This window comes from Callionymus lyra, chromosome 2 (genome assembly GCF_982586985.1).
Source record: "Callionymus lyra chromosome 2, fCalLyr1.hap1.1, whole genome shotgun sequence".
In the NCBI taxonomy this organism is placed as follows: Eukaryota; Metazoa; Chordata; class Actinopteri; order Syngnathiformes; family Callionymidae; genus Callionymus; species Callionymus lyra.
Window position 1 is genome coordinate 36,493,272 of NC_141819.1, and position 16,308 is coordinate 36,509,579.

Below are 16,308 nucleotides of genomic sequence, written 5' to 3' on the forward strand. Positions count from 1 at the left end.
ATTAAGGTAAAAGGTTGGGGACCACTGCTCTATTGTGTCATGTTATTAAAACATTTTCACATAATGCAATTTTTTCTAAATACTTAATTTCACTGTTTTGCTTATGTGTTTATTTAAAAAAAATATATATATTTCGGTGAAACTAGGTTCACACATTGACCTGAAAAAAACTGTATATTGGTGTACCGTCTTGTACCAACATTTTAATATTGAATTTAAAAGGTTTTACATTTAAAAACACATTAAAAGGCTGCAAATTGCAAAATATTGAATTTAGAAGATTTATTTTTGAATTATAGGAATTATAATATCAAACTGTATGTTTTAAATAAGAAAATACTATTTTTTTTAATTCACTTATACCAAAAAGTAGAAAAAACTATTCTAATTTTAATTATAGAATTCAATTATTCGATAAATAGGCAACCTTTCAATTTCCAAATTATTTAATTACATTGTTCAAAAAATATTCAATGGTTAAAACAATTAAAAAATAAAAAAATAAATTAGATGTTAAATTTAACCATTCAATATTCTACTTCTATAGATGTATTAATTACAAAAATATATCATTGCTTTTCAATATCCTGAAAATACATTTAAATTTCATAGTATATCATGTATCACTGAATTGATTTTAAAACAATTTGTCGAGTAATCTTTGGGTAACTGGAAATCAATGGAGACATTGAACAGTTCATAAATACTGTCTGCTGGAGAGAAATAACCCTGATGACCTACTGTCTTCTTAACCTTTATTTTTGGCCTCTCTGGACACCCACTGCCCTATTTTGCAACAGTCCAGAGTCACATCATATCAGTTTCTTATCAGTAGACTATGTAACCATGTAGTCACGTGTATCTGTTCTCCACGGTGCCCCAAGGGGTGAATGGTCAATAAGCAGGTCACTGGAGCGTAGACTCTGAAACACGAAAGTCACTTTTAGGCAAAAATTGTTGCAACTTAAAGTACCAAAGCGGATGTGAACAGGTAGGAGTTCTAATGCTTAAATAAACATTGATCATTTCTAAAATCCTTCCCCTGTATGCGTGTTTTCCCAAACTCATCACATTCAAAGCGTGTGTTCACAGCTGCCCTGGGCACGTGTTACTGTTGGACCCAGATGACTAAAATATTTATGGTGTTCATGTCAGAACACATTTCCACCGCCTCAGTGAACAAAACTCTGTGCACACTGTATTGTTGCTAAAATAATGGAGGCCAGAGTCATCGTGATGAGTCATCAAAATCAAGCTGAGTCACTTCTTCCATTGAATTTGGCCAAAAAAAAAAGTATTTCTGTTTTCCAAGGACAGTCCACACACACAGACAAATGTCCCACACATGAGGCATCTTCTCAATATTTCAGAATTAATCTAAGGCAGAATTTATAGATAAAGATACTGTTAATTAAATCTCTTATACTAAAAATGTGCTGTATGTTGCTACGGCCAGAAATATTAAACTAATTGAAATTGAAATTGAATAATATTATGATGAGCCAAACAAATATCTAGATGCTAACTTTGAAACCAAAGAAAGTTGTTTTTTGCATTTTTAGCATGGATAGATGATTGACTAGGGGTTTGTATTAGCAGGACCTGGCCATACGATAAATATCACGATACAGGGCCAGCGATACGATTTATTAGAATACTGCAAGGGCATGTATTTGTAATTTTGCTCGAGTATTTGACTTTTGTTTTTTAAACCAAAATATGTCCATGTATCCTTTTGTCCTCAGTTGTCCCGGAGATCTCACAGGATTGCATTATTCCTTTAGCTGCTGAGGACCTTATGACTGCTGCCATCCAGTGGCCAAATGTTTAACTGCAGCATAAAAATGAACAAACTCTGTGAATATTTCACTGGCTTTGGTTACAAAGTTTTTCTGATAAAAACTCTGAAGGCCATTTTGATTATTTATGGAATTAAAATGGCACATTTCAAAAAACAAATACATGTGAGGGACATCAGGAAATAACTATTGCTTGTCGTACAGTTTCATTTTATTATGTTGTTTTTCTTTGCAAAAACATATGACTGGCCTTGATTGTCGGGTGAAATATGAGCAACCCTGTAATTTCCCTGACCCATGAGCCACCACAGCGTTGCTCACCTTGCCACTGCTTCATCTTGGGATGGTTGATGGAAACATAAAGCCAGCCTTGGCAATAACTTTAGGAGAAGCGCTCGCATTAAACAGGTCAGCTTGGTTTTCATGAGCGTCGTGTTTTAAAGGTCATCTCTCCCATATGTGGTGGACGTCACCCCCACTATAAACTGCTCTGGCCCAGGTGTGACAAACAGCCACTCACACCACACACGGAGATGCAATAGCTTGGACGTTGAAGTGATCCTAATCCTCTTTTCTAATTACTGCCAAAGTGGATATAAGCTCCATTCAGTCCACGCAGGTGTATGAGTTCTTCTTCCTGAATAATGACGTAGGTGCGCTTCAGGCTTATGCAGAGGTTTTTACACAGGATAGGTTCTGTCATTCCTCGCTGTCATCTGCTGAATGAGACCCTCCACGCTGGCACTTACAGAGGCTGTTAAAGGGGCCGTTTGATTGAATCACTTGTTCATAAAATGTGCCTGGTTTTAGTCAACTCAGCTCTGTTTAGCGCCTGTATAGCAGGAATAAATGAAAGTGTGAGAAAAGATAGATCATGACAAAAATATTTTTATTGAACACATTAAATGATTAGTGAATCTAATATATATAATATATATAAATTTTAGGTCAAACCAACAATACATCCCTCTAACTATGAAAATATTCCTGCATTAAAATACTTAGTGCAGTGGGTATCATCGATAATCATCATAACCATGATACTCCTTTGCATCCTTCCCTACTATAATAATTCTATATTTTATCTTCATTTACATCTCTGCACACTCCATTTTCTGGTTAAAAAATGTCTGCTTTATTAAACCGAAAGAAATCTGGCTTATAATCATGTTCTGTACATGAGAAGAACAGTTTTATTTTAACCTTTTATTAAGTACCTTTCATTGAGTTTAATGTCTGTTAGCTTTTTATTGGTTTAGTTCAAGAGTGTCAAACTCAATCACAGAAGTGAACAAAATCTTTAAGCAATCTTGGTCGTGGGCCAATCCAATGTTATATATATACAGTATATATATATATATATATATATTTTAATTATTTCTAATTCCCATCAAATATCCTTCCTTCCACCTCAGATTTACTGCTATCGAAAGTCGATAATCTCTGTTCCTTGGTTTATCTTAACCCTTGCGTTTGCTCTGGGTCAAAGTGACCCGTATGCTCTGGGTCAAAGTAAACAACCTCCACCACTGCATATGTATTTATGGAAGCCCGGGAGATCGTTCACCTTGACCCACAAACACATTTGTTTTCAGGCCTCTGGGTCTCCTTGACCCCAAAATAGTAGGGACAATAGATGAATAAAAAATAATAATAATAATCAATAATGATTAATATATCGAAAAAAAACAAAAAAACATTAGTACACATAGTAAGTAAGTAAGTAAGTAAGTAAGTAAGTAATTTTTATTTGTATAGCCCTGTTCCAGACCAGGGTCACAAATTGCTTAAAAAATCAAAACAATATTCAATAAAGTATAAACTTTAAAGGTCAAGATAAAACTGATAACACAACACATATAAACACAAATTAAACATGATATATTTTTAATAAATAACCTTTGGGTTTTGTGTATTATTTTAATGTTTCAAAATGTTGTTATAATGCATTTTTATGCTGAATAATGACAATAGAGACTTGAATCTTGACTGCAGTAGTTTAGTCGGTCTATTTATTTCCAGCTTGACCACCTATCAGACCATATAAAACAGAGTTAAAGTCAAACAAAATTGACCTTCTTTCTTCTGTTCAAAGAATATAATTGTACTTCTTCGGCTGATATAAACTCAATGAAAAACACTTGGTTCATCAGAAAGATATCTGCCCTACTGTCCTCCACGGTAGGCGTTCTATCAGGCGCCGCCTCTGCGTGACGTCAGGGGCGGTCCCGCGGCTTCTTGACGTGGGCGCGCACGCCGGCTCCTCCGTCAGAGCGAGCCAAGTGAAGCTGGAGAGATCACGCCGCTGCCGCTGCTTCATACCGCCGTCACACTCCCGCCACCTCCTCCTCCTCCTCCTCCAGCGCCACAGAACCGCCGCCATCCTGCCCAGCTCCGAGCCGAGCTCTGTTTCTCTCCAACGGAACCACCCCACTCTGAATTCGCATTAAATATGTCTAATATCGTCTGTTGTCAAAGGCCACAGGTAAGCGTGCATTTTAAAAACCTTAGCCGCAAAATGGAGGTGCTCGTCGTCACTATCAAATCTGCTTTTTTATGTCATACATTTCTCCTGGAGCGCATTTTTTAAAAAATATATTTTACGCGTGAATTATTTGTTTAATCCCGTCTAGATAAAATGTTCACATAAAACACGACAAAAAAATCCGTCGTCTTTTTTATTAAATTGACATGTCATCTTTAATGGCCTCTATGCTAACGTTAGCTGCGTGTCGTCGCCACGGTCATCCGTGACGGTCTCTCTGGATCACCCGGATACCGTGCGTGTCCGCTGGCGGGATAACGCGCGTGAAATGCCGGGCCACGATGTCTGGCTCGGTGCCAGAGCTCCGTTGCTCAACAGCTCGCAGGCATCCATGCTGGCCTCGGTCCCGTTCCTTGCGAAAACCAGTGCAAGTGTTTCTGGGACATGATGTTCTGGACTTCCGCGTTTCTCGGTCCATTAATGTCGAGTTCCGTTGATGGTGGTCGGTGTTGAGCTGACACTACAGCAGGGCTGCGACTTTTATGGCGCTAATTCTCCTAAGACGTCTAGACAGTTTGGTAAAGTCGTATACAGGTGCCATCACTGTTTGACCCACTGCTCCACTTATCTGGTTCTGACCCGCCGAACCACGTGCCCCCCTTAAACCTGCCAAGATTACCTGGAATCGTTCAGATCTATGCTTTGACAAAGTCTCTCTAGTGAATCCATTTATTTTTAGTTGTGGATAATTTAATTATTTTTCTTATGATGCCCTACCATTAAAATGCTGCTCTTCCCACATTCTCACCCACACGGGTGTTAATGTAAGCAGTATTTTTCCACCCAGCAGAGAAGTAGAGGAACGTCCCACAGTAACCTCTCTCCACCACTGGAGGGTGTCTAACAAGTATCGATTGTTCCAGACAGACCTGCACATTTGTCCCGTTATAGAAAGGCAAAAGAAAGGGAAATGCACCAGCAGCTATTTTTGTTGACCTATTGTGGGAGCTTAACCTTCTTTTAATTTCATTTATTTACCATAGTTTCAGTTCCCTGCTCGTCTGGTGTTCTCGCTTTACGTCAATGCTTCCGTTTTCCTAGAAATCTTATTTCTATTTGACATGTGTTTATGATAAAATGGATTTCTCGTCTTGGCGTCTGCCGCGGACCCTGCAGCAAGAGTGCAGTCAAAGAGGAAAAGGGACTTGCCAGTGCTGTATTTAGACAGAATTATCCAGAGAAATGTGGGTGTGGCTTGCCGGGCAGAGCTGCGTTTTTTTGTGGCACAGCAGCAGGGCATAGTGGAAGCATGTGTAGGAACCTAAATGCTTTAAGTCGTCTGCTGCCAGATGTTGCGTAATCACTGGAATCTGGGTCAGTGTACCCCGCTATTGGTCCAGACGGATTAATCGTGGTTAAATTCAAGTCCGAGTGAAATAATTTAATGCATTCTTTTAAGTCATTTGTGAAACGCATGATTTGCCAAATGTTACAGTTAATCTAGTTCATGTGCTTGTGGGTGATCCGCTTTGAAATGATCATAAGGGTTTTTTTCCTTTTAAACTGGACTGAAGTTGTTGCAGATATAGACTGCGGCTGACAATTTTGGATTCCGATAAATGTTTATCATAATATTATCAGAAAACTGACAGAACTCAAGATTGGATAATGGGACTGGAAATACCTCAGAGCCCAACTTGAGAACACATTTTCTCTTTTTCCTCTCCTTTGTCCAGCCTGGAAGTGTTTAATCAGGCACGTCTGTTTAGTCAGTAAACCTAGTCCTGAACCTTTTGGAGATGAACCCCCTTTGGGGAGGTTTTAAGCAAACGTGTTGAACTATCTCACAGTTAGTATCATTCATAAGTGTTTTATTATTATTATTATATTTAACATTTCTATCATTTATTGTAGCCTTCATGAACAGGTTTCTTTAGGGTTGATAATTTTTAGGGTCAAAGATGCATTATCAGCCACTTGTTCATAAGGATCTGTAATGGCAAGAATCTGGTTCTTTGAAATGTATCATGATACAATGTAAGGCTTTGCAGAATTAACAGTCCTCTTGACAAAGTCGTTACTGCTTTCTTTTGTTTTTAACCAAAATGTATACATTTCCAAATATCAGCTTTAAAAGCTGCTGTCCTTGATTTTTACCCTCTGGTCTCGTCATCGCCTGAATCTTGCAGGATTTCATTGTTTCTGTAGCTACAGAGGGTGTAATGACTGCTGCCATCTAGAGGCCAAAGCTTTAATTGCAACACAAAATGAACAATCGTGGTGGATATTTGCTATATTTTAATTAATAAATAAAATGTATTTTATACAGAATGTATATAAAAGCAAATCATTATTTCATAATAATTAAAACAGTCCTGTTAAATATTGATACAGTAGTAAAAAAAAAAAAAATCTATATCTGATATTTTGTTGTATTGACGTTTTCTTACACCCCTACTACTTTGTGTTCTTACTTGCATCCACCAGCCTAAAGATGTCAAACATTTTTATTTTAAAGATAATTGCAGCAAGGGGAAATTGGATGACACCTTCAGTTTTTCTAGAACTGACACTGAATGTGGGTTGAATTTCACTGTTGGCCAGCTGCTGCAGTTTGATGCTTCTTGAGTGAGGAGACTCTAATGTACAATTTAATTTATTGTTGTAGCAATATACATGTGAAAGACAACAGTAACCTTCATGACTGTATGGCAAAGGTAGGGTTAATGTTTCCAACAGACGGTTGCATAACGAAAAAGCCTTCAATGTATATATCGTAAACATGCCAGTGGTCCTGCCCACAGTGTCCCAATAGGCCAGTGTCAGAGGAAGGGTTTTCAAAGGGTGGAGTCTGCACAAAAGGAGTAGTGGTTGTAGTGCCTCCTCCTGTGCATGTGCAGATCGCAGCCACAGACTGGACGGCTTAAATGTGTTGGATGTTCACTATCAACAGGTCTGTCGAACAAGGAAAAAAAAAAGCTTCCGTTTAATGGACAGTTTCTTTGCCAATAGTGTTGCAGTAAATCTAATTCTGAAAAGATTCAGATATATTAAGGCTATATAAATATATTGTTGGACCATTAACAAACATTTAAAGATTGTTTTGCGGGGAATTGATTATAATGTAAAGAGTCTAATGTCACATTGTTTCTTTCTTTTCCAGGTTATAATGTATGACCAACAGAGAATAGGTACAAGTCTATAGCCAACGGGTTCCGGAGGACTTGATTACAGTCGCTTCAAGCCTGATAGTTTGTCTGTGCGGCCGCTCCCCTTCTCCCTTCGCGCCGTGTGGTCGACTTGCATTTCTTCTGACGACTTCCCTCCTTGGATGAAGAAGACTAGAGTGTCTTGTGATCTCTGACTTCTTCTGCCGACCTTCAGTTCCTGTTCTGCTCACAGCCGTGTTGCCCCCTGGATTTGTGCTCTTCTCTATTAGGTGAGGCCATGACTAATGCATTGGAGAGATTATTCTGGGGAATGCACATAATGGCAACATAATCCTGCTCCTTTATAGAGGTCATCAATAAACAAAGCCAGTGATGACATAATAAAGAGCCTAAGCGTATTTATTAACGCCTTGTTTATAAGACAAGGTGGAGCATGGAGAAATGGCATTTTGTGTAACACTATTTTTTTGTATCCATATGACGACTGTAACTCTGAACATGCTTTTCTTTTCAGACATACCAACACAATTCAAGATGATTCCTAACGGTTACCTGATCTTTGAGGACGAGAGTTTTCTTGACTCGACCGTTGCCAAAATGAATGCTCTCAGGAAGAGTGGTCAGTTCTGTGACGTAAGGTTGCAGGTAAGACTTCACACACTCTGTGTACACGCGGAAGGCCATACACATTGTTGTCTTTAATGTACTGCACCACAACCAAACTGCATTAGCTACTTATTTAGCTAGTTTTAGGCATAATTTATGACACCTTTTAAGATGATAGCTAGGATTCCCAGATTGGGAAAGCTAAGTGCAACAATCTTCTTAGGAGTGCTCTTAAGAATGATGTGAAAGAAGGATTAGTTGCCCAGAGTCATTTTTAGCTTAAGATCTTTCACTAAGAAGGAAGTTTAAGATCAAGCTTACCCACTCTTAACTGCCTTCTAAGTTACCAAATGCACAGAGATTTAGCTGTGTCAGGGAAATTAAAGGCACATGTTCCTCCCTGAGGCTCATATTTCTCATTTATGTAATGGCTGTGACAGGTGTTGGACATTTTTTGTCCATTGGTTTTCTATATTTAAACATGTACACCATGTTCCCTCTGCTTTGAAACTTGAGACAATGAATTCATGTAAAGTTCAACTTACTTTTCTTGTTGGATATGTTGCTGCAGAAGTTACGTTTTTTTTGTCCGAGCCATATAATGTAATGCTGGTGATCTTCTAGGTTTGTGGCCATGAGCTGATGGCTCATCGTGCTGTCCTGGCTTGCTGCAGCCCGTACTTGTTTGAGATCTTCAACAGCGATATCGAGCCTCATGGAGTTTCTCATGTCACCTTTGAGGACTTGGATCCTGCCGCAGTGGAGGTCTTGCTCAACTATGCCTATACTGCTCAGTTAGTACTCTTTCTTTTACCACTGCACTGTCCTTAACTCTTGCAAATGATTGACCGTTTGTTTTCATCCATCCACCAGACTCAAGGCAGACAAGGACATAGTTAAGGAAGTTTACTCTGCAGCCAAACGGTTCAAGATGGAGCGAGTCAAACAGGTCAGGAGAATAAATCTCCTCCCTCATGGTCAAGTCAATTACCATTTCTTGTAACTGGATTGTTCCTTCGTTCTAGATTTGTGGAGACTACCTGCTGACAAAGATGGATTCCCAGCATGCTATTTCCTTCCGTAACTTTGCCAGCTCCATGGGAGATGCCAGAGTTCTGGCCAAGGTTGACGCCTACATCCAAGAACATCTACTGGAAGTGTCTGAACAGGAAGACTTCCTCAAATTACCCCGTCTGAAGGTAACTTTTTCTGTGCTCTTCCGGTCACTGGATATTGATAATTGAGTGCTGATGGTTTTGGTTTAGAAATCTAAGGTAGATTCCAAGTATTTTTTAAAACAAAGGTTAAGCGTCTGATTCTACATAGTTGGCATTGGGGTTACTTGCAGCCCAGCTTTTAACTAAAGTAAACTATGCATGTTACATGCAAATACTGTAGCAATCTATAGTTAAGAATGGATTTGAAGGTCAAACGTTAAGTAACTGTTAAAGCTTCGCGCTATTGCCTTTTTTCTCTGCCCGTGAGATAAGCTGTACTTATGAATGTGTCTTTTTATAGATTACTTTTGAGCGAAAGCTTATAAGATTGGATTTAGGGCATGAATCTTAACTAACTGGTGATGCTGATAGTGCGGTTAGACTGCTGACGTTGCTTTCCCTTATAGGGAAGTTGGGTTTTTTATGTTGCATGTGTTCCATGAAGTTTATTTAGATGTTCTAACCTTGTTAAGTAATCTAGCAGCTCACAACTGTAATATAAAAGGCTTTAAACCGCTCTTGTTGTATTTCAATAATCTCAACAGCTGTCAGTAAGGAACGGTTATTTCTAGAGAAGATGTTTTATAATTGGCACCTGACTGGAGACATGCTCTTGGACACAGACAAAGTTTATTATTTGGTGCAAATGCGATGGTTACCAAATTATACAGATTACTTTAATGTGTACATGCGGAAAGCCATAGATTTGGATAATGGCTTTATTAAGTTGTCAGTCCACACTATGTGTTGTACAGTGGATATGTCTTTTTATTTTTTATACTCAGTTCTGACTTGATTGAGCTTTTTTTTGTATATGTATATGGAGCGTGACCAATCGTATGGAGGAAGATGCATCTTCTTGTGATCTGAAAACGCTAATCGTAATAGGGCAAAAATAATTTGATTTATGCAAATCCTTTTTTCCCTCTGGACTGTTTTAAATTAATGATGATGTTTAGTCACTTCCTGCATTAATTACAAGTTGATTCATCACCGTTGAGTCAGTACATGAATTAACCAGTGATGTGTTGGAGTCAAATGGTCGACTTGCTTGACAAGTTGGCGAGATTAGGATTTACTCTTGAACGTGTCATGCAAAACCCTGACTTAAATTTCTTTGCTTGACTTCTAATGCCAGATTCACCCTTTTGTGTTTACAGTTAGAAGTAATGCTAGAAGACAACCTGACACTGCCCAGCAATGGCAAGCTTTACTCGAAGGTGCTAAACTGGGTCCAGCGAAGCCTTTGGGAGAACGGAGACCACCTGGAACGACTCATGGAAGAGGTCAGTATCTGTAAAGTAGTCTGGACATTCAGGCTGATCTCTTCTTCCTCAAACTGTCCCTCCCCTTCCTTTCTAATCCTCCTGTTTTTGACGTTAAGAAGTCACCAGGGAGGTAGAAAAGGCATGCTTTTGACATGCTTGTATGTCGGGACTGTTGTTTTCCTCTGATTTGTTGAGGTTCTTGCAGTAAGAAACTCGGTTCCCCGAACCATGCTCCAAATTAGAGGTGAGCGATGAAAGAGCTACTGTCTGCTCGTTGTTTTTGTTTCCACTGTTCTTTGGGCTGTGGTGGACTTTACAAACTGAGTATCACAGTGCTCTTCTCCTCTAAAATGCAAAAACAGGTTCCCAAAGGTTTGACCCTTTTTTGTTTTGTTTGTTTTTTAATTCTGCTGACTTAACTGGCACTTCACTGTCTGTTCAGGTGCACGATTGCTGCTCAAGAACTAACAAGCATTTCCTCCCGGTTGATTTATCTCTTCTGTAGGGTTATTATCAGCAGCAGGAGACCAGACTGAGGAGCCAGGACTGAGCCACCAGGGTAATGAGTCAGAACAGAGAGGATCACTCCTGCCTCTCGGAAGCCTCTTTGCAGCCCAGCGACACTGTTCTTCATGTACAATACTCACTTTTCTTTACCAAGAGGATACTTTTGAGTCACCCTGGTGACGTCTGCTTGCTCGTACAGGACTATCTATTGACCGTGCATAGCTGCGTTTAAAAGAGCAGTTGCCAGATTTTTTTTTTCCCCCCTAAAATGACGTTTAGCTTTAAATCTAATGTCCATGCATGAGCCTGGTAGTTATTGAATGACAGTCCTGTTTCATCACCTGGATTTGACAGCTGGTTGTGGTCTCGCCTCCAAAGGGCAGCGGTATGATCTGCTGCGCTCCCTACATTCTTCACAGAAGGACGATGTCTTTTTTTCACACCATGCTTCTTTGTTTTTAGATGCTAACTAAGGAGAGCGCGTTCCTCAGTTGGCAGAAACCCCCTCCCCCCAGCCCCTCAGGTCCTACCTCACTACTCTAGAAGCTGCGTTTCTTTTTAGAGGATGCTCTCTGTTTGTGCAGCAGAAGATGCAGGCCACCTTCCTCCTCTTGTTCTCAGCACTGCCCCCTCCTTCTTTCCTTCCTCCCCCTCAGTGAGTTGCTATGGAGACAGCCACATGGTTGTTGTTCCTGTTTGTCTTTCAGGTTCAAACCTTGTACTACTCACCCGACCACAAGCTGGTGGATGGAGGGCTGGTGATTGAGGGGCACAGTGAGGTGTTTGGTGGCGATGAGGACCACCTTCAGTTTGTGCAGGTACTAGCAGCTGCTTGTGCCGACTTGACTTTTGTCTGCACTGAAGCATGCAGGTCAGATGTGAAACACTTCCCAACTAAGTTAAAATGATTGAAGTTGACAAAGTAAACTGATGTTAAGCTTAAGCACTCTTAAATGCCACTCTTGGTCTTGCCCACTCCAGTAAAAGCTGTTTGCATTAAGCAGATTTTTACAGTTATGTATGCATCTAGAAATCATTGGGATTCCCTCGTTTTCCACATTAACCCTGGATACATCTGTTGAAGATTGTTTGTGCAGGAAACGAGGTATAAAAGTAAAGTGTATCCGCCAATTTCCAAAATGAAACACTATTTGCAGACGTTTAATTACTCTGGACACGGCCTTGAACATAAACATAACCTCACACCAGGCCAGGTGCACCGTCCCCCGTAGAGAGCCTGGTAACAAACCGCCTCATTCATTCATAGAAGAGATATTGCACATGCGCATCTACACAGGGCGGAGCTCTGGTGCAGTCCTGCTGATGCAATAAAAGCCAAATTAACGAAGACGCCCACCAAGGCAGTTTAAAGGGTCTTTAAAGTACCATCATTTTGTTGCGGAGCTTTCAGTTCATTGAATATCCGAGGAATAATTCAACAGATCATTTAACACAAAATGAACGTAACATATCAACCCAAAAGCAAAACATCCTGTGACCAAAATTGTCTGTCCAACTCGAGTCCGGAAGAAAGTAGTGATTAATCTTAGAGTTCATTAAATCCAACATAAAATAATGCCCAAAAGAAGTGGAATAAGATCAGACAATTAAGCATTAAAAAATGATTATAAGATGACTTTTTTTTTTTCTTTAAATGTGAGAATGGCCATTTCTGCTTTGAGATGTTTACATTTTCTATATGGAAATGAACCTTGGAGGAGTAATTTGAAATGCGCATGTCAGGCCTGGTGTGTGCCGACTGGATGGTAATCCATGAACCTTTCATAATACAGTTTCTAAAAAAAACTATCCTTTTGTACAACTTTGGGTATTGATCTATTCAGCGAGTTGAGGTTGTGTGTTGAGTTGGGATGGTGTTTCTGCGGTGCGAGCGGGATTTCTGTAGCTGCCCTGTGCACCTACAGAAGAAACCAGTTCGAGAGAGCGCCCCGAGACAGATGAGCTGCAGCTCCTCTGGAAGCCTGTCGCCCTCCAACCAAGCAGCAAACGCCCCGAAACAACACGGCAGGAGAGAGTGGAAGTACATCGCCTCTGAGAAGACGACAAGTGAGTTGAAACCCTTGCTTTGGAAATTGCTGAGTGAATCTTGAATCACAAGGTCTGGTTTGTTCCTAGACAACACCTACTTGTGTCTGGCCGTGCTGGACGGCGTGTTGTGTGTGATCTTCCTTCACGGCCGCAGCAGCCCCCAGACTTCTCCGTCTGCCACCCCCTGTCTGATGAAGAGCCTCAGCTTCGAGGCCCAGCCCGAGGAGCTGGAGGAGCACCCGCTCTCCCCCATGCATTACGCTCGCTCCGGTCTGGGCATCGCAGCTCTGGACTCTCGACTCATCGCAGCAGGTGGGTTCTCCAGCCGAAGTGTGTTGTTGCGGTCTGTGCTGATGCTGGAACCTGTTGGATTTTATTTGTAGGAGGCTACAACAGAGAAGAGTGTCTGAGGACTGTTGAGTGTTACGACCCCAAAGAGGACCGCTGGACCTTCATTGCTCCCATGCGGACTCCACGGGCTCGTTTCCAGATGGCTGTGCTCATGGCAAGTCTCTAAATGTTGACTGAGTCGGCATCATTTTAGCCGTCGTTGTTTTTCTTGCCCGTCCCAACACGAGCGGGAACAAGTTCTTGACATGTGTCTTGTGATCTTAAGCTAGTCTGTTGAAAGACTTTGGTTGAGAAAACAATTGCATAACTTGATCGTTTGGTTGACATCTTGAGGCATGGAAGGTTCACATGTTTCAACTAAAACTTGTTTAAATCTCTTCTCTTCAATTATTGCCGTTAATGCTAAACCTGTGGTGTTGCATGACTTTCTGGTAATTGCATAATCTTGTAACGTCTCTCCTTAGTTGCAACTTCCCTTAAATGGTCCGACAAATGTCAAATCAAGGTCGATTGGGAGCTTTTGCAAAGCGTGTAGCACAGAAGAGTTGTTGCTTTGCTCAACCATCCACTGACTTGGATTGTCTTTTTTATTTTTTAATTCTTATTTAAAAAAACAAAATGTTTCTTGTGATTTTCAGACTGAGGTTTTCTTGATATTCTTTTATTTTATCAAAAACATTTGCCTTTTAATCCGGTGGGCCTTATGTTTTAATTGTGGTTGTTCTCACAAACCTCAAACCGATTGTATGTGGCACAAGGCATTAAAATATATCTCAATATTCTAGTACTTGTTGGTTCTCGACCTTTTTCCCTGAGGCTGTCGTTTTTCTCAAGCTACTTCAAAGTGCTGGACAACAGCCAAGATGTTAAGATTTTCCTGAATAACGAGGAAAAAAACTGAAGTTGTATCTAGAGAACTAGTTTTAAATGATTGAAAGATCCATAAATGCAGCAAAAGTGCCCCCTGGGTCATACCTGCCCTAAACGTAGACTCTTGGACACAGGGTCGGCTCTATGTGATCGGAGGTTCTAATGGACATTCAGACGAGCTGAGTTGTGGGGAGATGTACGATCCACAGACGGACGAGTGGGTTCAGGTGCCAGAGCTCAGGACCAACCGTTGCAATGCAGGTATGACGACAACAAACTATTCTTTTAAAGTAGTCAATTTTGGAAGTTTCTAATGACTTTGTTCTAGGTGTCTGCTCCTTGAACAACAAACTCTACGTTGTGGGAGGGTCAGACCCCTGTGGGCAGAAAGGTCTGAAGAACTGTGACGCTTTCGACCCGGTCACCAAAACCTGGACCAACTGCTCCTCCCTCAACATCAGTAGGTGTTCGACGCGCTGAGAAACGCCGACCTGAGTGGGTCTAAAGTTGTGTTGTGTGCTCAGGGAGGCACCAGGCCGCGGTGTGCGAGCTGGATGGCTTCATGTACGTGATCGGAGGAGCAGAGTCGTGGAACTGCCTGAACACCGTGGAGCGCTACAACCCGGAGAACAACACCTGGACCCTGATAGCCCCCATGAACGTGGCCCGCCGTGGCGCTGCTGTCGCCGTCCATGCCGGTAAGAGACCGAAGACTTCCGTCAACCGTGGCTCCCTGATGCTGACGCTATAACGCCCCGAACAGGTAAACTCTTCGTGGTCGGCGGTTTCGACGGCTCTCACGCCCTACGCTGCGTGGAAGTGTACGATCCCGCCCGCAACGAGTGGAGGATGCTGGGAAGCATGACGACGTCGCGCAGCAACGCCGGCGTGGCCATCCTGGGCGAAAACATCTACGCCGTGGGGGGATTTGACGGGAACGAGTTCCTGAACACGCTGGAGGTCTACAGCCCGGAGACTGACGAGTGGAACGACTGCACCAACAACCAGTCGCCCCCCTCGGAGTGAAGGGAAAGAGTCCAGAGAGCTTCACAGTGCTTCACCGTATTCCAAACTAACAGGCTTAGTGACGTAATCGTGTTTCGTGATGTTCCGTGTACGAGCAGATATGTTTGGGGGGGGGGGGGTCGAATGGGGTGAGGGGTCTTCAGTGAAGGCTGACTTTTATTTGACGGGAGGGGGGCGGTTTTGGGAGGGGGGGGGGGGGGTTGTTGCCTAAAGCAACATGACGCCTTTGCATATTGCATACAATGTTTTACGTGCTGTAAATATTTTTTCTTCATGACTTTGTCACATGCCAACATTTAACACACATCTCGTGCTTTCTTTTCTCAGCCGAAGGCGTTTGTGCATTTTCAGACTTGACTCAGGCTTTTTTGGTCTGTGGTGTTTTGTGGTGGTGACGATTGACTTTAGAAGGTTCAGTTTAAGAGATATCATTTTCAAGGTCAGCGGTTCAAAGCCTTACTACAGAGTGTAACTTGATACAACGCGTCACAGAATCTTTTTGTCATTTTAAACAAAGCTTTGTTGCTTTTTCAAACTTAAACGATGGCCTTTTTATATTTTTTATACACTGCTAATTTACCAATAAAATAAAAACGGAGAAGCGGACGGCTTGAAGAAAAACGAATCTAACCAGTGCCACTTTAAGTTTCTGTGCACACACCACACATGCGCACAATCACGCTTCTGCTAACAAACATTTGTTATTGTGAACTAATTAATGTATGTAGAGTTGCAGTTTACTGAACCTTTTTTTTTTTTTTCCCTTGTGGTTCAAGTGTCAGGCATTGGCAGATTCTTCTGAAAGGATTGTTTGGATTTATCACAATTTGTAACATTTCTAAGTCAATAAATCATTTAAAATCTGAATCTTGTTTGTGCTTTAAGAATTTTTTGACGAAATTGACGTAAAATCAAAATGAACAGTTAAAATAGATTTTTATTGGACTCAAACACCTGTAT

General features: G+C 41.2%; 1 protein-coding gene across 1 annotated transcript; it reads left to right on the forward strand.

Moving 5' to 3' along the window:
- The first annotated feature begins 4,078 nt into the window (after nt 1-4,078).
- Nucleotides 4,079-15,462, forward strand: ivns1abpa (influenza virus NS1A binding protein a). The gene is made up of 15 exons (XM_087784934.1): nt 4,079-4,284; nt 7,448-7,723; nt 7,969-8,099; nt 8,685-8,854; nt 8,934-9,009; nt 9,086-9,259; nt 10,438-10,563; nt 11,760-11,870; nt 12,978-13,119; nt 13,189-13,413; nt 13,485-13,606; nt 14,457-14,583; nt 14,651-14,782; nt 14,847-15,020; nt 15,086-15,462. Exons 3-15 carry the CDS (start codon nt 7,989-7,991, stop codon nt 15,346-15,348), a joined length of 1,953 nt encoding a protein of 650 aa, XP_087641060.1. The 5' UTR covers nt 4,079-4,284; nt 7,448-7,723; nt 7,969-7,988; the 3' UTR covers nt 15,349-15,462.
- The last annotated feature ends 846 nt before the right edge of the window (nt 15,463-16,308 follow it).